Genomic DNA, 19,646 nt, shown 5'->3' on the forward strand with positions numbered 1-19,646 from the left:
TAAATTCTCCCCATTTGGTTTGAAAAGAATATCTAAATTTTTAAAAATATTATTTAACTTGCATTATAAATATATTTTTGATATTTTTTTATTTCCTTTTTTATCTTATATGTATCATATCATAGAAAATGCTAAAATAATTATTTAAAATAACATTTCAAATAGTCTTCTATCTAGAACGTTCGCGTGGAATAACATAACTCCGTTTGGATTAATTATTTTTGGGGATATTTTTGAAAAATTTTATTGTAGCAGTATATATGAAAAATTTTTATTAATTTTTTTTTTGAAGTATTTGATTTATTGTATAGATGACATATTTTTTGAATTATTGTAGCATTGTATTTGAAAAACTTGTTTTTGAAAAAATGACCGATGCAAATGGAACGGCTATCAAACAAGATTGGAGAAATAGGTCCAATAAAAGCCAGGAAAGAAGTAATTTTTGTTTACACTTGAATTTTAAAAAATCCTCAATGGCTATCTCTTAGGGGCAAGTCTTTCATAATATTTTTGATATCTAAAATAATCGTGTGACTAGCCCTATAAGTACTTAATTATACTTCTTGCTCAATTATAACCCGTTAAATTTCCTTGAGCCCCCATTTTGATAAGTTAACCACACCGCTACTTCTCAAACTTCAATTATTTACAAGATTGGACTACCCATGTGGGTTTCTTTGAATCACAGCTAAAGCAACCAATAGCCACGGCCGCTGCTAAATGGAATAGCAGGTTTCTTTAGCAGAAGAAAACAAATTTTTTTTGCCCTTTTCCCTCTGGCTTCAATGAGTTTGCTTTCACTTTTAGCAATCTCATTCGCCCATTATACGGCACTCTGTCCCTTTGTCACCCATTCCATTCCCATCCCATGATTCCCATCATACCTTATCCTTTCATCTCTCTCCCTAATCTATAAACTACCAATATAATAATGTCATATCCTACTTTCCAAATATAGTAATGACAAAAGCACTAGTATATTGGTTGTAGTTAAGTAGCACGAAATGTGGTCATGCGAGTTGCTACTTATATCTACACTAAATTCCTGCCTATTTATTCTGAACCAATAAATTCCAGCCCTTTATTAATGGAGTCTTTGTCCGGTGACATATAATAAGGCCATTTCAATCTGATTCAAGGCTTTTGGACAAATCCCATCTTCCCTCCCCTCCTGTTCTTAGCCTTCCCTCTTTCTCTGCTCTTGCTATCTTTCGGCGTGAGTTGGGATTGAAATTCTTGCTTATAAGAGAAATGGATGGCTCCTGCAATGATCGCCTTGATTTTGGGAAGATGGGTTACGGGTACTTGCTTCATTCTTTTTCCCTTATTTGAATTTATATCACAACATGCTTTTGAATGCGTTTGCTATTGAATGAGAGTATATGCAAGTATGAGAGTATATGCATGCAATTAGATGCATGTGTCTTTGGTTGTTGATAGAGATTTGCTTTTGGTTTGACGTCTAACTTGAAGATTGATGTTCTTATGGTTATGGTAACTAGCTCGATTGTTCGTGCTTAAAGTTTTTATCTTTCACTGTCTGATTGGTAGTTGGTTTCTCTTTTGTAATCCGCATATGTTTATTGGTTGTTCTGAGGTCATTTGCAATCAGTTTTATAGATAAAGTTTCAGTCTTTATGTTGTTTTGTTTTGTCTATCCCTCTGGAAGATACCCTTTTTCCTGATCTGTTTTTGGATACTCCTGTGTGGGATCTCTTCCTGTTGCCTATATTTTGAGTTCTCATTAGTCCTAGTGATTGAAGCATGGAATTTATCGCCCTTTTTATTTTTGAATTTGTAGATGCAAGCATTATCGGAGAAGATGCAAGATTAGAGCTCCTTGCTGTAATGAGGTCTTTGATTGTCGTCATTGCCACAACGAGTCCACGGTAGTATGGATGAATGCAAGAAACTGTTATTTCCTTTTGTTTAGCTTAATATTGATTTTACTCCTCCTAATTTGGACCTAAGCGCTTATTGTAGTTTAATAAGGAATTCCAATGGAGTTTCTTTCATATTACAGAATCAGTTCAATCTAAGAGGTTCAATTCATGTAACTCGTTTGTTACTTGTGTCTGTCTGGATCATCAGAGTATGTTGCGGAATGTTTTCGACCGTCATGAAGTGATCAGATATGATGTGAAGCAAGTATGTAAGATGCAAAAACTGTAATCTTCATGTCGTTTAATTGTTTTGCCTTATCTAATTATGTACTAGTTTGTAGATTTTGAGCTCACTGGGTTCTCCCTTGGTCATTTAGGTTATCTGTTCAGTTTGTGACACAGAGCAGCCGGTATGTGTCATTTGACTGCTATCTCTTTCTTCTTACTCTTGTCCTCGTCATTGTTGTCAATAATTCCATGGTCATTTGTCTTTGTCTTCTACAGGTTGCTCAAGTTTGTACAAATTGTGGCGTCAGAATGGGAGAATATTTTTGTGAAGTTTGCAAGTTCTATGATGATGATGTAATTGACATTAGCCTTCATTTTAATCTGCATAAATGTCATTAGAGTTTGAACTTTATTTCATTAGAATATGAACCTGAAATAAGTTTGAACCGCTTTCAAGTTATTCCTGTGATTCTGCTTGTTCATTTTCCATTGTAACTGCTACCAACTTATTACAGGTTGATAAAGGGCAATTCCACTGCGATGATTGCGGGATCTGCAGGTTTACAACCCGAGCCTTTTTTCCTCCCCTTTCTTTCTGTCTGGAAAAATATTGTTCTACTTAATTGATGTTTGAGTCAGGAGCTTTTCTTATTGTTTTATTTTATTTATTATGCAGAGTTGGTGGTCGAGAGAACTTTTTCCACTGCAATAAATGTGGTATGTGAGCATTCTTTGTTATACCTGTCTCTAGAATTAAAACTGGAACAGTTCCTTTTGGATTTTATGCATTAATCTCAATGAATTGCAGCAATGTCATCTAACTTTTGCACAGTGGTCTCCGTGTTAATCTTTTGCATATTTGTACATATGCAGATATTGATGTCTAGCGTTTTCTGTAACTCCTACAAGTTCTCGAAATAAGTTGTCATATAAATAGCTCATTGTAAAGTAATGGTGATCAGGGGCTCCTGTTCACTGCTCAAGTAATGTACGTTTTTCAGCTCGTAATAGCCCTGCCAATGGCTGAAGGATGTCACTTTTTTAAGCACCTCATCCCGTGATGTTTTCAGCTTTTCTGCTGTTTGCATGATCTTTATTTTCTGCTAAAAATGTAATTATGCAATTAATAATTTGGTTTCAAACACATTTTCTGTGTTTTTTGGGCTAATATAGTTAACTTGCAGGCTCTTGCTATTCAGTTGGTCTTCGTGACAATCATTTGTGCGTAGAGAATTCGATGCGGCATCACTGTCCTATTTGTTATGAGGTTAGCTTTGTTAAGTGCAAGTTCTCATAAAGGGAATTTAGAAACTCAGGTAGCTTGCTGTTTGTGACACTTCCTTGTTTCGAATTTCAGTATCTCTTTGACTCTTTGAAAGACACAACTGTTATGAAATGTGGGCATACCATGCACTGTGAATGCTACCACGAGATGATAGAGCATGACAAGTAAATTGGGTCTTCCCTGTAAACATTAGTTTGCCTCTTATTTTCATATATAAATAAGAAAGTGGTTCACTACTTTGTTTAATATTGCCTTTGATGATTAAATTTCAGGTATTGCTGCCCCATATGTTCCAGGTCAATAATTGACATGTCCAGAATCTGGAAGAGAATAGATGAGGAGGTAGGTTTACGCTATCCCTGAAGCCAAGTGAAGACTATACTTTAGCAGTGGTATCCACTTGTTCGGATTATGTTTCATGAAGGTTTTAAAATTGAGATTCAGTCACCAAAGGACTTTCCTCTGTTCCTTAAGAATCTTGTACTCTTTTTATCTATGTGAGTGCATTAATTATGTTTTCAGTCACTTTCCCCCAGCATCCACTTTGATGCTTTCTGGAGTTTGTTCATCCTGTTTTGCATGACTGGTAACTCTATTAAAAGGCCACTTTTATGAGGTTATATTTTTGGCTTGGATTTCTACTAGGTGGTCCTTTTGTACCTACGACAAGTGCAAAATCTTGAGAGAGTCGCCCTGCTATCCATAGTTCTTCCGCATGTAGAAATGTGCTTATTGTCCATAGTTCTTGCTGGTTGACCTCTTGTTAGTCATCATGCCTGGATTAGTTAGAAGAAGAGATTGCGGCAAACTTCACACCTCACAAAATGACCTTTATATATCTAAACTCAAAAAGGAGATTTGGGGTATGTGTAGAGCTAGTAGAAAGCCAAATGGATAAATCCTTACTGTGCAGAAGGGCATAACATTAATGTTGATGATGGATGGTTTTGTATTGCCGTGACCATACTCTAACATGCAACATTTCACAGTCAACGATGGATTATTCAGTTTTGATAACCAAAGTTGCTCCCTGTAGACCAAAGCTGCTCAAAGTTCAGTTAGCTAATTTGTTTTTCTAATCATACTGTCGGATTTTAGTCATTCTTATGCTGACCGTGGTTTTATTCGCAGTTTGCTCCCCGATTTCATTCATTCGTAAAGTTAATTGTCTCTTGTCATAATGTATAGTCTCGGATTCACTTAGAAATTTTTGTGGTAAGTTTCAGATGTCTAACAGAATCTCTTCCATTTTTCAGATTGAAGAGACTGTGATGCCTGAGGACTACAGACATAGGAAGGTAAATCCCTTGTCATCCCTCTCGTTACCTGTTTGTTCTCCAAGTAGCGTCGCTTGATCAGCTAGGGAAGCTGAGGAGAGAAGAGAGACAGAGAGCAATGTTTTTTTATCATACAAATTTCTAGTCTTTTGCTCTTACTTTCCTCCTGAAGCAGCAACTTGGAACATCTGATATATCACGGCCCTTCTTCTTCTTGCAGGTATGGATTTTGTGTAATGACTGCAATGACACAACAGAGGTCTTCTTCCATATAATTGGACAGAAATGCAGCCACTGTCGATCGTATAATACTCGCACAATTGCACCTCCCGTTCTTCCCCAGTGATTGGTAAGTGGCAACCCCCATAGGAGTTTTTTGGCGTCTTCAATCAGCATGCCTGCATGGAAGCCAACCCGACTATTGAAACCAAAAATTAAAAAGAAAAAGAAAAAGAGAGACATTGAACAATTTGCTTTGTTGCAAAAAATGACCAAAAGCAATTGGAGCTTTGGAAACCACTCAAAGCTCAATTCAATTCTTCCTCCTGCTCCTACTTAAATCAACGAAGTGATGCAAGACTTTTTCATCTGTTTCTTTTTATGTACTTGCCAAAATGATTGGCACGTGTATCTGTGCCTTCCAAATTTTTGCCTGCGTTATTAGTAGTAAGACGATGTTATAAAACTTGAATTAGAGATCTCTTACTCACTCGTGAAAAGTTAATATTGATTATGCTCAAATTTCATCTGGGATAAAAAAATTATATCTCTAACTAAACAAATTGAATTAACTAATTACTTGCTAGGTTATCAGAAAGATTTTCCAACTCTACGGATTGTTGAAGAAGGAGATTTATTACAGGTTTATTTGTAATGCTAGATATAATAAATACTCACATTCCAAAACTACACAAGGTAAATGGGAGGGGAGCAATTTTTTCTCTTTTATTTATTTTTTGGTAGGAATAGAAGCACAATTTTGGAGAATAGAGGAATGCAATTAAACCAAAAAAGAAAATGGTTGCGCTCCAAACAAAAAAAAAAAAAAAGAAAACAAAATGGGTATAGTCATCAGTTCATTAAGTGACCAAAAGCGTGCCTCTTCGTCTTTCCTCCTAGTACCGCCTTTTGTCCAACCTTGACTTTCAGGCTTCAGGGTTCCGCTCGAGGCCTCAATTGTCAAACGACGTCGTCACTCTGCAAAAACTCCGCTCTTCCACCTTAAGTCGCGGCACACTCTTCCCGGTCTCCTTCCAAACACTGCCATCTTCTCCGAAGTGAAAATGAGAGCGCTCCCAGAAACTCGCAGACTCGCTAGGGCTTTAACCAGCCGGTCCTCGATTCTTCTGAACTCAGTCCGAGTCGACTCTTCTCAACTCAATTCAACTCCTCAATGGCGAGCTTTTTATTCCACTATTCTCTCCTCTTCGGGTACTTCCCCTTGTTATTTGTTTATTAAAAAATTTGCTTATTTTTAATAATGTAAGAAAGAAGAAAATGCGACTACTTTAGCTTAAGGCGAAAAAAAAAATCGTCTCGGTTTGAAAGCTGCTTTTTTCAAAGCAGAAGGAGGAGTCGGCAGAAAAAAAGGAAATTTAGGAAATTGTTAAAATTACAAGATAGGAAGAAGCTGTTGGTTTTACTTCTGATGTGGAATTTGAAAAATTTTACAGGGATTATCCGTGGAAATCGATTACAAGTGGGACTGAACTGCTCAAATAATGTATTGCAACGTTGGCCAATGGGGGTTTTAATGCAAAAGCAATTATTTTCTTCTGAATCGAATGCAGTTGATAGTGCTCCTACAGGTGAGGATTCTTTCAAAAGATATCTTTTTCTTGTTTACTCGTTATGGTGAAAATGTTGGCTGACAAAGCCCAATTGTTCTTATGGTGTTTGAAACGCAGAGTCTGTGAGGGAATTACATGATAAAATTCTGAAATCTATTTCAGAACAGAAATCTGCGCCTCCTAATGCGTGGTTGTGGTCACTCGTTCAACAGAGTGCTACCCGTGAAGATATTAAGCTTCTGTTCGATGTTCTGCAGAGGCTTCGAATATTTGTTAGTTCTTGCTCTTTTTGTTAGTAGGTTGTCGAATCTCTTTCACTCACATTTGTTGCTTCACTCTTATTAATCAAGTATTCTCTTGTGCAGAGACTGTCAAATCTTCGGATACATGATAACTTTAATTGTGCCCTATGCCAAGAAGTTACAAAAGCATGTGTACGTGTTGGGGCTGTTGATTATGGTATGGGATTCTCGTTTAGCTCATAGCTTTTTGAACCCTTTTTTTTTTTGGAGTCGGGAGGGGACCAAAATGGGGGCATTGTGTTGGTCGATAGACATTTGGTTGCTTGTGGATCATGTGTCAGTTAAATGGGCATCTGCATACTTTGAGGAATGCTTCTCACCCATCAACCTGAATAATTCTAGAGTACAGACACTTGTGCACGTTGATTTTGGCTTGCTGGCCTTTAGAGTGAAGATACATTTATTTTGCTTCTGAAATGTTTAAGGTTTATTATATGCAGGTAAGAAGGCATTATGGAAGCATAATCTATATGGATTAACTCCTAGTGTGGGATCAGCTCATCAATTACTGGTAACAAAGATATAATCTTGGTGCTTTTTTGGGTGTAGGACATAATCTGCTGCAGTTCTTATCATGCTAATTGATCCGGTGTTGTATGGCTGCAGTTGTATGCTAAGCAGCACAAAGATTCTAAACTCATGGCAGATATAATGGAACTTCTGAAGAAGAATAATCTACCACTACAAGCTGGCACCGCTGATATAGTCTTCAGGTATATTTTGTGATTACACATCACTCGTATTTTTTCATCATTCTCTGTGCCTTGAAGCTTTGAATTCTTTGTTGGGATTTTTGTTGGTGATATCTTGTTGAATAATTCTTGTTTATTTTAAGTTCATCTATGTCATGATTTTAATGAAGATTTTGTCTTCTTGTAGTTTTTGGCTTTCATTATTAACTATTTGAACACAACTGATGGTGAGTTATGCAGTTTTCCAAGTTCTGCATGTATTGATAGTCATATTTTTTGTCTGGTTCATAGATGTACTTCTCCATTGGATTTAGCTGAGTATGTTCAAATATGGATATGAGTTCTAAAACTTAAATTCTTACCCAAGAAAATTGCATTTTGCATTGCTTTTACTTGTGAAAAATCATAGATGTGAAGCCCTGCATGAGTCAGAAATTGTATTTGTTAATCCATCTTTGAATGGCACCTAGATGGAGTTAGCCTCCCATTAGGCACATGTTTGCATCTTCTACTTCAAATTTCACAATTTGCTTAATGAGAACACGGATATTTTGTATAACTGTTTTGTTAAATGCTCCTGATAGGGTTCTTGTTGCTTATGTTGATGTCTTTACCTTTGAAAATCCTATATGCCACTCATGCCCATGATTAACTCCCGAGGCTGTAGATAAATAAGCTTTTGAAGCATCTTTCAAATTAAGACATATGACACCCTTCACTAGGTAAAAGTGGCAACAATGGAGTTCTTCACTAGTCCATGTTGTTTTTAGAGGTTGCTGTTCATTATATGTATGCTTCATTGCTCAAGTGGAGTTGTCATGTTATCGATATTTGGTCTCATTGTTGCAGAATATGTTATGAGACGCAGAAATGGGGTTTACTGTCTAAATATGCAAAAAGGTTTATCAAGGCTGGAGGAGTGAACCTGCGACAGGCTACCATTGACATGTGGATGGAATTTGCAGCTAAAAGAGGTCTTGACTGTTGCCTTTCTATTCCTGATGCATCCTCCTTAATTATGGAATTTCTTACTTTTATTATTTGTTTAAAATATTTGTGGCCTTTAATTTGGCTGTTGTAAGCATGGCACAATTGCGATTTGAGGAAAACAATTCTGCATCATCCTGTGGAAAATCAAAGCCATTAGGTTGGGATAGAGTAGTTTAAGATATGGTTTTTCTGACGTCTGCTGACTGAATCTTTTTATAGTTAATAATTTCATTTTTTGTACCTGTTTCAGGAGATGTTGATTCTCTATGGAAAGTTGAGAAACTGAGATCAGAATCAAAGAAGCAGCATACTCTTGCAAGCGGGTTTTCTTGTGCTAAGGTAATGCAGCTGCTACTTTTGGACAAGTTTAAGGTGCTACTCCATTTGGGCATCCTTTGCGTCTCCAAGCAATATATTTCAATGGAAACCTTGTTAGAATCGTCTTTATGCTTTCTTTTTTCTTTATAGTGGGATTCATCTCTGGTCAACCAGTGATGAATAACTGCCTTCAGTTAATCCTTCTGCTCCATAGTGATAGCAAGCAATTAAGTAGTGGCGGAAAAATTATAGAATAAAGCATCAGAGTATCTACTGCTGTACTTTCTCATTTTTTACTGTTCATCAGCTTGATTTTAAATGCATTTCAACCTGCTTCAGAAAAATGTATTTTTCTTTAGATAATTAGGATCTCATTAGTTTGACTAGTTTCTCCCCTTTTTTTTTCCAACTTTTGGATTGTTGGTTGTAGGGTTTTCTGCTTGAGAGCAAGCCTGAGAGTGCTGCTGCTGTCATTGAAGAACTCAATCAGGTTACTTATTCATTTGATGCATGAGTTGAGTTGGTGGAGAAATTATAGAATAAACTTATATCCTGTTCTATTAAGTCTTTAAGGACAAAAACAAGTGGATCACCTATTTTCAGTCCAATAGAAATGCTAAAGCTGGATAAAGTATCACTTGCATTGGCCAAAAGTTAGTAATAGGTTAAAAAAATTGATACCCCTTATACTTTGTCTGGCAGTTTTTAATACCAGGTGTTAACTTTTTCTTGCCATAGAAGAAAACTATAGTATGCTGGGACCTGGTTATAATGCGAGCTTAAATCTTGCCTCCTCCTCCTTCTTCAATATGTTGCCAGAATCATGAATATTGACACATTGCATGTGTTTGAAACCAGAGTTTATCCGATGGAAAAAGGCAAGGCATGCTAAGTCAACTTCAAAAGTTAGTTAGTGAGTGGCCTTTGGAGGTTATTGAGCACCAAAAGAAGGAACACAAAAAGGTAAACTTATTTAGTTAAATTGTTATGCCTATAGACTGATATTAAATGGGGATCTCTTTTGTTGTTCAACAGTCATCTCTCTCTCTCTCTCTCTCACACACACACACACGTGCCCACAGCTGGAAAACTGCCAGACTTAGTTGAGAAGTAAATGTTTTTCATTATCTTCATCATCTTCTTTTTCTCTTCCTCGTGTCAAAGAATAGGACTACATGTTTTTCAATGATTTTGGATGTTGTAATTAAAGAATGATGCCACTTGTGCAAGCACAATAATCATTTCCTTTATCTTCTAGGATGTCGCTGCTGCACTACAGAAAAGTATTCCTGCCATGATTGTCAGTTTATCAAGCATCGGTGCAGAAGTAAATGTAAATCTTGATGACTTGACCACAAAAGCAGGCATTTTGAGTTGAAAATTGAGGTCAATGGTGTTCAAGTTGCATGTGAAGTTGCCTGTTGCTCAAGAAGTGCTTGGTTTTCATCATGAACAGCAGTTGTATTACTTCATGCTTCCAAAGAATCACATCTGCGTACCTGGCCGTTGAACAGATGTTACACGAGTAGGTGCTCAATGGTGAAGCGTACTACTGATCTTTGACTGCTTTTAGCAGACTTCCAAACTGCGTGCAATTTTGCTTTCTCCATACGCAACTGGTTTGATAGTTATGCATGAAGTTAATGTAACTGTTCATCTTCTTGCTTTGGCGCCCTCCAGCCGGGCGGGGAAATGTTAAGCAAGTGTAGTTTGCTCAGTTGAGAAACATGCAGAAACTTGAATACCCTGATAGTTGATTAGAGAAAGGAAGAGGATTTGCCGTTTGCTCTACTGTTAACAACTGGTACTTGAGATAGGATAAAGGAGAGCTTCTTCATTTCTTCTTTTATGTTGGATGACTACGGCTCTAAATTTCGCATGAATGCCCACAGCTGGAAGTTGGGGCCGAGGGAAAAGATGAAATGGTTTTCAGATCTGGATTTGAGATATATATTCGGATGTGGTAAGACTTGCTCTGGGAGCCGTTATATAGGTGAAAGTTGGAGCCTGTGTGATCACTTCTTAATTTGATACTTCGATGATTAATATGATATCAACTAGAGGTGGCAATATGGATAAATGGTTTATAATTGGTTTTGACTTAATGGATGGTGGATGAAATTTATCCAATCCATTTAATAAATGGATCTAAGTGGATGGATCTAAATGGATTAAATAAAAACCAATTATTCATTTATAATCCATTTAAATATTTTTGTTACTTTTTTTTTGTATTACCATTTCTTGTAAATTCAAGCCACAAAATACCACGGATGTAAATTCAAGCAAAATGAACCTTCATTTCACTAAAAAACTATCTGAAGTTATTATTATTATTATTATTATATATATATGTATATATATATTACATATGACAGAGTAGCCATATATTGCAAACTAGCCCAAACAATAGAAGTCCTGCATAGACCGTATGTAGGGTATCTACAAAAATACCAACACTAGCTTTTATTCGTACTCACACAACACTTAGCAATGTCTACTACCAAAGCCACGGATGACTTTTGAGCTCAACATCTAGTAATCAGGTGCATGGGTGTACCAAGCAGGGCATGTTCCCTTTGTCCTGACCTCTTCAAAGCCAATCGAAATCCCAAGTACTGTGGAGTTTCGAAGAAGAAACAAAGGAATGATTAATTAGTTCAGCAGTAAACCCCAACATTCAGTTTCAGGGTTGGTTACCATTCACGGGAACGGCTTTTTCACACCCCAACTGCAATTTTAGGATGGCTCCTTTTTTTAATTATTTCCTTTCCCTCTCTTTTATTTGGTTTTTAAGTAAATGGATATATATGGTTTTTGTGGATAATCCATATAAATCCATTTAATTTAATGGTTTTACTTTGATCAACCATTTAAAACCAATACTATAAATGGACAATCCATTATCCATTTAATTATGGATTATATGGATGGATAAATGGATCTCAATCCAAATTGCCACTTCTAATATCAACTCTAGGAGTGAAATGATGGATGGGCTTGGACCTTAACTGTAAATAGGAATTTCTAAAGGTTTAATCGACTTTGAGCGGTTGGAGCGTGTCAAATTTAGTTTCACCAATTCTGCGCTGATGGTGGAAGAATGCTTGGCTGTCTGTAAGGAAAGAAGTAGCATAACCTTGAACAAATCCTAAAGAAGGAAACAAGGCAAATTTGCATTTTAACTGTAGATGCTTATGAGTGTTCGAAAATTGAATAACAAGTTCACCATTTCTCTATTCCAGTCCATTCTGCTCTGCATCTACAAATGCAAAATGTCGATCACAGCAACTAAATATTTATTAAGACTGCAAATCTTAATATTTGACCCTGGCCGGCCATTGGTCACTTTCAAAGTCTTCGAGCTGTCTAAAATTGCATAAAACATTACCAAGTCCTTCTAAGTTGATGGCAACGGCAGTGGACAACTGAGCAATGCCTTTCTTTTGGACTATTCCTTCATCTTCTTCACTTCTAAGTTTCGAAACACTTGGTCATTGTGATCTCATTCTCCTTTTGATTTGCAAGACTCAAATATGGAAAGAGAACAACCGTGTCTTGGAGTTCTGATGTTTCCACGGCTGGCTCATGGTCATACTTCTCCTTTTCTTGAGCTAGCTAAGAAACTCGCAAAGTGAAACTTCAGCATCTACTTTTGTTCAACTCCTATCAATCTCACCTCCGTCGAGAAAATTCTCTCCAGAACTTGCTTTGACCTTTCAATAAACTTAGAAGAACTCCACCGTCCATCTTTGCTGGAGCTTCCCCCCCACTACATACAACCAATGGCCTAGCACCCCATCTCATTGTCACCCTCATTCGAGCTTTGGAAATGCTCATCCTTCTCCAGCATCATCAATAATATTCAACCAGACTTGCTTGCTTATATATGACATCTACCAGTCATGGGTGCCTCTGATAGCTTTAGTCCATCGTATTCCAGCAGTTCACTTCCAAACTACCGGAGCTACTGCATCTGCTTTCTTGCTTCGCCTGTTCAAAAATCGCAATGTTCAATTTCCAGCTGCCACAATTTTTCTGAGGGAGTTTGAAATGAAGAAGATGATAAGTTGTGGGGAATCCACATTAAATGATGGCAAAGATAAAGAACGAGTCTTTGATTGTATTGATCTATCTTCTGAGGTCATCTTGGTCAAAAGTTGCAATGACATCGAGAGTAAGTACATTGAGTTTCTCTCTGCCTTGGCTAAGAAAAAGACAATTCCAGTTGGTTCACTTGTTCAGGACCCTATTGATGATGATGATAAGAATTCTAAGATAATGCAATGGCTAAATGAGAACCTCGAGCCTCAAGCATGTTTGTTTCTTTTGGTAGCGAGTGTTTTTTATCCGAGGAAATCTTAGAGATTGCTCATGGCCTGGATTATAGCAATGTTAACCATATTTGGGTAATTAGATTTCCAGGCGGGGAGAAAACAAGTGTTGAAAGAGCACTACCTGAAGGATATCTTGACAAAGTGAAAGGGAAGGGATTAATATTGGAGGGATGGGCTCCTCAGGCCAAGATTCTAGCCCACCCAAGTATTGGTGGTTTTGTTTGTCAGTGTGGATGGAGTTCGATCATGGAGAGCATAACATTTGGCTATGCGACTTGATCAGCCTCTGAATGCTAGGCCTGTAGTTGAGATTGGTGTCGGGGTGAAGAAGGGATGCCAAAGGCTGCGGAGATAGCCAGAACAGTAGTAATGGAGAACGCTGGAGAAGATATCAGGAAGAAAGCAAGAGAATTGAGTGAAAGAATTCAGTCGAATGTGGAGGAAGAAATCAGCGCTGTGGTGGAGCAGAGATGGGCTGAACCAAGAACCAGGCTACAAATTGTAGCCTATTAGAATTTAGAGTTGCCAATTTGCCCCCTGTTTGTTTGAGGATTTCATTTCCTTAACTCTCAAATTACAATCATTTCTGTATGAAAACGAATTTGGGATTTTACTAGGATTTTAAAATGATAAGCAATGGTTTATGAAACTTGCAAAACAAATCAAGAATTCGGAATGACTGTTGTGATTAGGCTTTAAACTCATTCAAGATAAAAGAGCAGCACAGAAACAGTGTTAGTACGCCTGGATCATAAGACCAACTTCAAAACTTTGTTTTCTGAATAATGTTGTATACATGATGAGAATCAAAATTTTTCTGATTTGCACCGTAATGCTATATAAATTTGAGACACAACTTCAGCACCAAAAATACTTGCATTTCCTAATGAAAGATAAAGATCTCTTCTTAAAACTGAATAAGAACAAAATTTCCTGGCCCTGAATCAAGTCTTAATAATCATCAATACATATAGCACCTATCTACAGAATCAGAATTTCTTTCTTGATCTTCTCAACAACAAAAGCTCCATCATTCCCCACCATAAACGTGCCAGTTAAAGTCAACATTCCGTGATCATTAACGAATATGGTAACCTCCAAAACCTCGGCATGATACTTCTCAAAAGCCTTGGCAATCTTTCTCAATAAACCCCTTTTAGCAGGCAATTGGATCCCAAAAAATGCAACACCATTGCATAAACTGGCAGTAACAGAGGGATTCATCAAATACGTAGTACAACCAGATAAGACTGGCTTCTGCAGTAATGAGCTCTTCAGACCTTCCAATCTCTCTTTCTCTTGCTCCAAACTTCTAATATAGTTTATTGTCTCTGTCAGAGTCCTCTCCCTTGAGGGCTGCATAAGAAATATCAAAAACGACTGATTTCAAACCTTACAAAAAATTATACTATCACACAATTTTTTTTTCGAATTCTTCAATGAGAAAGAAGTAAAAATTCGAAATGGGTTGGACGAGTTGAATTTACCTTGGGAATTGGGAAGAGAGAAGGGACCAAAGACAGAAGAACGGAGTAGCTTTCAGCCATTTTCCCTCTTCTATTCCGTTCATTTTGGACACTTTTAATCTCAGAAGCTTCAGTCCTATCTCTTTTCTTGGAACTGCTCGAACCCTTTTCACAATTTGTCCTTTCAATCGCGGGATTGAACTCAGACAATGGTGGAATCAATGAATCCTTATACCCCTCCATAATTCCGATGAAAAGCTTTCCTATTTCCTCTTCCTCGCTCACTCGTTTTCGGCCCTTTTCTTTGGCAATCATATCAGACACCTAAATAAGTTACTGTCTAGTACTTTCTAGTGTGTGTTGTGTGTGTTTTGGGTCCATTTAAGAGACTGTTAGAAGAAGAATATTTGGCGCAGAAACAGAAAGGAGAAAAGTGAAGGAATTTTGCAGGAAATCGTTAGAGAACTGATTATATATATATATATATATATATAGGTTATGTCCACTTTGAGCGGTCATGTGCAGGGACCTGATAAAATTTTGCATTGCATGCATGCAGTTTGCTGTAGTTTTTCTTATCCTGAGCCGTTCGATCATCTAAATTTATGATCATCAGACTCGTCACCCCTGATTTTGGTTGAGACTGTGGAATCCCCCGTTTACTCTTCTCCGCTGAGTTGATCTGGGTCGTTGATCGAAAACTGATTTCAGTTTTTACTGTTTTAAGTTGTTTGCAAGTAAAACCGGCACATGGGATGGTGCTTGGGCTGTAAGAAAGGATGAGATCTTGACACGTGTTAAACTCTTGGACCACTGTATCTTATAGATTGACCTCTTTTTTTTATTTTGAAGGTGGGCTCGTAATGATCTTTGATGTTTGCATGGTTGGGTTGGGTTGGGTTGGACCCCAATCTGCCATGGCGATTCTTTGATAGTAAATCGAGTTTGCCTGAATTGATCAAGCCCATGAAGATGCCTGAATTTTTTTTTGTGGCTGCTAAAATTTTCATAAAAAAAAAAGAAGAAGAAGTGATTTTGGTAATTGCGAGCAAAGGTCAAGCACAAAGAAAATAATGATCATGATCTCAAATTTCTACATTTGATGCAAGCTAGCAAGAGCAAAACAAAGGTGCCATGAATTTAATAATAGATGAGTAAGTAAGTAATGCCGGCTACATTAACACCTTAAATTCCTTTCTTGAATAATATATAGTAATTAAAAAAAAAAAAAAAGGAACACATAAATTGCTTTTTGAACTTTATTTGCATTAGTTGTGTTTCTTGTGTAGGTTGATCATAGCAAGCAACACCAGCAAGAGAAATGCTGCTGAGCCGAGCAAGGAAACGCCAATGGCTCCAGCCACCTGATCGCAGAACCTTCCGAACACGTTACAAACCTTGTTCCATTGCACATGGGAGTTTCCTCGGTAGCCGATGAGGCCAACAGCTAAGGCAGCTCCGCCGCCGGAAAAGAGCAGCGCCACCATCACTAGGTCAAGGGTGATGATCATCAATGCAAGACCTTTCTTTGCACCCCTATTTCCCAACACAAGCAGTAGTGAAAGGGCTGCATATGCACATGCTACAACATTTGCCACCACAAAGTACCTGAAGCCAACATCAACATTGGAAGATTTAGATATGGATACATGCAAGATTTTTTTGCATTCTATCTTTTTTGTCCTTTCCAAATGTAATTTTTGTTGTTGACTTGATTATTGTGTAGCTGGCTATAGTTCAGCATAATTCTCCTGATTTCGGGTTCTACAAAGGCTTTTCATTTGAAGGACGATGTCAAAAATTTGAAATTTCCATCTTAAATCATCTTTATTCACTAAATTAGTAATCCCTTGATAATAAAACTGTTAGAAGATGAGTAAGGTGCATGATTTGTAGTAATAAAAGATCAGATATCTGTAACTTTCTGAGGTCCATTTTTCCTGTCAATTCCATTGATATTGAATGCCCAAGACGGGCCAAGCCTAGCTAAAAGGGCATATTTTATTCGCCTATATAGCAAAGTGCCAACTCCCTCTCCCAGCTGATGATTCCCACAAAGGGAGGGGAGTTGGCGATATTAACACAGGAGGGAGATAGGATAGGATAGGACCATTTGTCACATAAATGACAAATTGCTGGGGTTGTTGGCCTAATGACTTCAATAGGGGCAACTGAAGTCGACGTGAGCACGTACATGTTTGAGCTCAATTATCTCTCCATTATCAACCTATATAGCCCTGGAATTGGGAGTCTTTAGAAGTACTTTTCCAATCAATGAATTTTTGTTACCTTTGTGGGTACAATTAATGAAAAAGGAGAACTTAACATAAACAAGAAAAAAGAAAAAAAGAAGGAAAGGGCTGATTAAAAAGAACCGGGGCGACGACTTTGCAAATTCAACTCGCAATCGTTTCATTTATATCACACAAGGACTTGAAACTTTTCGTTACACATCCATCCATCTAGACAAAGACGTACTTTATGGCATGCACATGCAAAGGGCATATGAAATACAGATATGATTGACCTTGATTTGATCCAACAAGTTGGCCGGGTTGGGTTGAGAGATGAGATGGAAAGAATTGAAAGCAGAGAATTCTCGATTTTAGAATTCTGCCTTGTATATATAAAAAAAAAAAGTACGTTTGATTCATGGTTCAAAGTCGCGGTTGCAATTCGAACCGTCCCACATTGATCTCGTCATATCGATCGCGGTCTCGATGATACATAAATTTTGAAACATTTAATACTTTAAAAAATTGTGAATAATATAAAAAAAATATGCAAAATAAAAAAAAATAAGCAAAAGAAAATCTGTAAAATATACTATAATAAATTGACTCGGGATGACTCAGTGTGACTCAACCGTTTCTATCTGTGTCGGAGACTTCTCAGCCAAGTTCTCAGTGATACGATCCATGTATCTTAAAATCATCTCATCCTGATATCTATCGGAACAGAAAGCATTATTCCGAGGATAACTCGGCCGAGTCATCTCGGGCTAAGCTTATTCTTTGAACCATGGTCTGAGTTACTTTGTTTTGTTTTTTGTCCCGTTTTTCACCATTGGGAAGCAAAAAGGAACGAAGCGGTCGGCTGATGGGATGTTAATCTAAAAACCTATGAACTAGTTCACATTTCAAGTTGTGGACTCACCATATCAAGAAAACACAATTCAAGTTCTCACAGAAAATATACTTTATTTGCTTCTCTTATAGATGGATACAAAGCTGTGCAATATATTTTATTTGCTTCAATTATAGACGTGGGTGCATAGCTTTGCTTATAAATTAGCAGCTGTTTGCATTAATTTCATCTGACGTCGCCACGTTCACATCGCACAAAATTCGCCTTAGCCAGGCCAGATTCGGTATTCTTATTACTACTACTACTAATAATAATAATTTGGATACTAAGTATTTTATTGCTCTGGACCAGTATTCTTGTCATGCAATGGCCAACAGTTCATAGATATTAAGATAGGAATCCTAAATGCATAATTGGAGGTTATTTTTTCAGAGGATGTATGAACCTTTTTCTTTTTTTTTTTCAACGCTTCACTGTTTTTAAAGGTCCACATATACTAGAAATTCGCTTCAAGGGTACATAATAATTTCCATAAAAGTTTAGTATTAGAGAAGTAGAATTCCTCAAGGTTGTAAAAGGAGGACTAAACATAAAAGAATTACCACGAAAATCTTCCCTCTGAAATACTACTACTGTCTTTTTTGAAAACATCTTTCTAATCTTTTACTCAAAATCAGTATATAGAGAGGGCAATTAACATCAAAGTCTCAAAACACCTTTCTAATTATTTTTTCACACATTAAAAATACACACACAAAAAAAAAATGAAGAATCTACAAAATTGATATTGAACATGCATGCTTAATTTTGTGTTTGTGTTGTGGGGAGAATGAGCGAGAGAGAGAGAGAGAGAGAGGCGCTTACACAAAGGCGGACATATAATGCCACTTAGCCGTGACCGGAACAGTTATAGGCGGAAGGGTTGAAACCACAGTCATGGAAACCAGCTTAGTCTGCTTGTCAACTCCCAGAACTATGGCTGCCACAAGCGTCGAAGCAAAAGCCAAGAACCTCAAGATCACGTCTGATCCCCTCACGCTGCTTTTGTTGGCCACCTCAACTTCTTTTCCCCGCCCCTCCAATCCACCATTGCTACCGATGTATTGACTCTCCATTCTTTCAGGAAAACTAACAAGGGATTCCTATCTGTGTCTTTTGTGTTGCGAGCAAGCTTCTATATGTAGCAGTAGGAAGGGGTGTGAAATTGAAAATAGAGGAGGTGATATTTGGCTGTGTTAGGAGCCCACTAAATAATGTAGTACATATGAGGAGGAGGCGAATGGGTTGATTTTATAGTCTTGAATGAACATATAAGTGTTGCTGTAACGTATACCTGTTTGTACGATCGAGGGCGATGAAGCGGAGTACGCGTAGTTGAGGGTTGATGTAGACGCAAGTCATGGTCTGCCTATGCTATTTCCAGAGCAATTGTCCTGGCAAACAAGAATAAACTTGTAAAAGACAATTGTACCCCTTCTGACTTTGTTGACGTAAATAATATCCATCATTTTTTTTTAAATCCCTTCCATCTTACTATCCAATCTAATCCAACCCTCCTCATATATAATTTCTACCCTTAAGGTACCAAGTTAGAAAAATCTCTTGTAATTTAAGTCAATTATAATAATTCATGTTGTGTATATACTTGAATGAATATCAAGAAATTTCCTTGTGACAAACTTTGTTCATTAATATCCCTAAATGCCTCATCTATCCTTCTCAAATAGAGGTTCCTGGGCCATGTATGTCAAGAGTTGCATATTGAAGTTGAAAAAAAAATGAAAAGAAAAGAACCCCCCAAGTGCTGCAAATAGCAAAACTAGGCAAAAAAAAAAAAAAAACTTATAAGCAATGTTTCTATTATCTAAATAATTTAGAAAGGATGACTTCTTATTTTTGGCCCGAGAATATATTCTTGATTTCATGTTTTTCACTTAGGCTGGGACTCGAATTACTTACTCATTACACCAAGTTTCATTCGTTGAAGA

The 19,646-nt window shown here is 37.2% G+C and overlaps 5 protein-coding genes across 6 annotated transcripts; 3 read left to right on the plus strand and 2 right to left on the minus strand.

Annotated features, from left to right (window-relative positions):
- The first annotated feature begins 990 nt into the window (after positions 1-990).
- On the plus strand, positions 991-5,395 carry LOC113738133 (E3 ubiquitin-protein ligase MIEL1). The gene is made up of 12 exons (XM_027265323.2): positions 991-1,304; positions 1,805-1,892; positions 2,095-2,151; positions 2,264-2,296; positions 2,391-2,468; positions 2,630-2,673; positions 2,791-2,831; positions 3,299-3,381; positions 3,472-3,563; positions 3,672-3,741; positions 4,656-4,697; positions 4,897-5,395. The coding sequence occupies exons 1-12, from the start codon at positions 1,255-1,257 to the stop codon at positions 5,020-5,022; spliced, it is 804 nt and encodes a 267-aa protein (XP_027121124.1). The 5' UTR covers positions 991-1,254; the 3' UTR covers positions 5,023-5,395.
- On the plus strand, positions 4,897-10,858 carry LOC113738132 (uncharacterized). Of its 2 annotated transcripts, none has more exons than XM_072084208.1 (12): positions 4,897-5,025; positions 5,833-6,107; positions 6,350-6,484; positions 6,584-6,738; positions 6,832-6,925; positions 7,209-7,279; positions 7,375-7,481; positions 8,310-8,434; positions 8,701-8,789; positions 9,199-9,258; positions 9,627-9,731; positions 10,027-10,858. In XM_072084208.1, exons 2-12 carry the CDS (start codon positions 5,960-5,962, stop codon positions 10,144-10,146), a joined length of 1,209 nt encoding a protein of 402 aa, XP_071940309.1. In that variant the 5' UTR covers positions 4,897-5,025; positions 5,833-5,959; the 3' UTR covers positions 10,147-10,858. The 2 variants fall into 2 exon arrangements, with proteins under 2 accessions (XP_071940309.1, XP_027121123.1); XM_027265322.2 differs by having other exon boundaries at positions 4,898-5,025; positions 5,826-6,107.
- LOC113737888 (UDP-glucosyltransferase 29-like) lies at positions 10,159-13,618 on the plus strand. The gene is made up of 5 exons (XM_027265029.1): positions 10,159-10,263; positions 10,345-10,413; positions 12,501-13,086; positions 13,194-13,328; positions 13,437-13,618. Exons 1-5 carry the CDS (start codon positions 10,159-10,161, stop codon positions 13,616-13,618), a joined length of 1,077 nt encoding a protein of 358 aa, XP_027120830.1.
- Positions 13,619-13,911: 293 nt separating this feature from the next.
- LOC113736740 (uncharacterized) lies at positions 13,912-15,009 on the minus strand. Its single transcript, XM_027263826.2, has 2 exons — positions 14,593-15,009; positions 13,912-14,461 (listed from the first exon to the last, which is right to left on the minus strand). The coding sequence occupies exons 1-2, from the start codon at positions 14,884-14,886 to the stop codon at positions 14,087-14,089; spliced, it is 669 nt and encodes a 222-aa protein (XP_027119627.1). The 5' UTR covers positions 14,887-15,009; the 3' UTR covers positions 13,912-14,086.
- A 677-nt stretch (positions 15,010-15,686) lies between these two features.
- LOC113738134 (CASP-like protein 1E2) lies at positions 15,687-18,922 on the minus strand. The gene is made up of 2 exons (XM_027265325.2): positions 18,523-18,922; positions 15,687-16,179 (listed from the first exon to the last, which is right to left on the minus strand). Exons 1-2 carry the CDS (start codon positions 18,771-18,773, stop codon positions 15,840-15,842), a joined length of 591 nt encoding a protein of 196 aa, XP_027121126.1. The 5' UTR covers positions 18,774-18,922; the 3' UTR covers positions 15,687-15,839.
- Positions 18,923-19,646: the final 724 nt, after the last annotated feature.

This window comes from Coffea arabica, chromosome 3e (genome assembly GCF_036785885.1).
Source record: "Coffea arabica cultivar ET-39 chromosome 3e, Coffea Arabica ET-39 HiFi, whole genome shotgun sequence".
In the NCBI taxonomy this organism is placed as follows: Eukaryota; Viridiplantae; Streptophyta; class Magnoliopsida; order Gentianales; family Rubiaceae; genus Coffea; species Coffea arabica.

Coding starts and splice junctions, on each gene's coding strand:
- LOC113738133 (XM_027265323.2), top strand. CDS start 1,255: ATGGATGGCTCCTGCAATGATCGCCTTGATTTTGGGAAGATGGGTTAC. Junction 2,469..2,629: donor GCAAGTTCTATGATGATGAT/GTAATTGACATT, acceptor AACTTATTACAG/GTTGATAAAGGGCAATTCCA. Junction 2,674..2,790: donor GATGATTGCGGGATCTGCAG/GTTTACAACCCG, acceptor TTTATTATGCAG/AGTTGGTGGTCGAGAGAACT.
- LOC113738132 (XM_072084208.1), top strand. CDS start 5,960: ATGAGAGCGCTCCCAGAAACTCGCAGACTCGCTAGGGCTTTAACCAGC. Junction 6,739..6,831: donor TGCAGAGGCTTCGAATATTT/GTTAGTTCTTGC, acceptor TCTCTTGTGCAG/AGACTGTCAAATCTTCGGAT. Junction 8,790..9,198: donor GCGGGTTTTCTTGTGCTAAG/GTAATGCAGCTG, acceptor TGTTGGTTGTAG/GGTTTTCTGCTTGAGAGCAA.
- LOC113737888 (XM_027265029.1), top strand. CDS start 10,159: ATGGTGTTCAAGTTGCATGTGAAGTTGCCTGTTGCTCAAGAAGTGCTT. Junction 10,264..10,344: donor TTCCAAAGAATCACATCTGC/GTACCTGGCCGT, acceptor TGCTTTTAGCAG/ACTTCCAAACTGCGTGCAAT. Junction 13,087..13,193: donor GAACCTCGAGCCTCAAGCAT/GTTTGTTTCTTT, acceptor TTAGATTTCCAG/GCGGGGAGAAAACAAGTGTT.
- LOC113736740 (XM_027263826.2), bottom strand. CDS start 14,886: ATGATTGCCAAAGAAAAGGGCCGAAAACGAGTGAGCGAGGAAGAGGAA. Junction 14,462..14,592: donor CTCTCTTCCCAATTCCCAAG/GTAAATTCAACT, acceptor TTTCTTATGCAG/CCCTCAAGGGAGAGGACTCT.
- LOC113738134 (XM_027265325.2), bottom strand. CDS start 18,773: ATGGAGAGTCAATACATCGGTAGCAATGGTGGATTGGAGGGGCGGGGA. Junction 16,180..18,522: donor CATTATATGTCCGCCTTTGT/GTAAGCGCCTCT, acceptor TGTTGGCTTCAG/GTACTTTGTGGTGGCAAATG.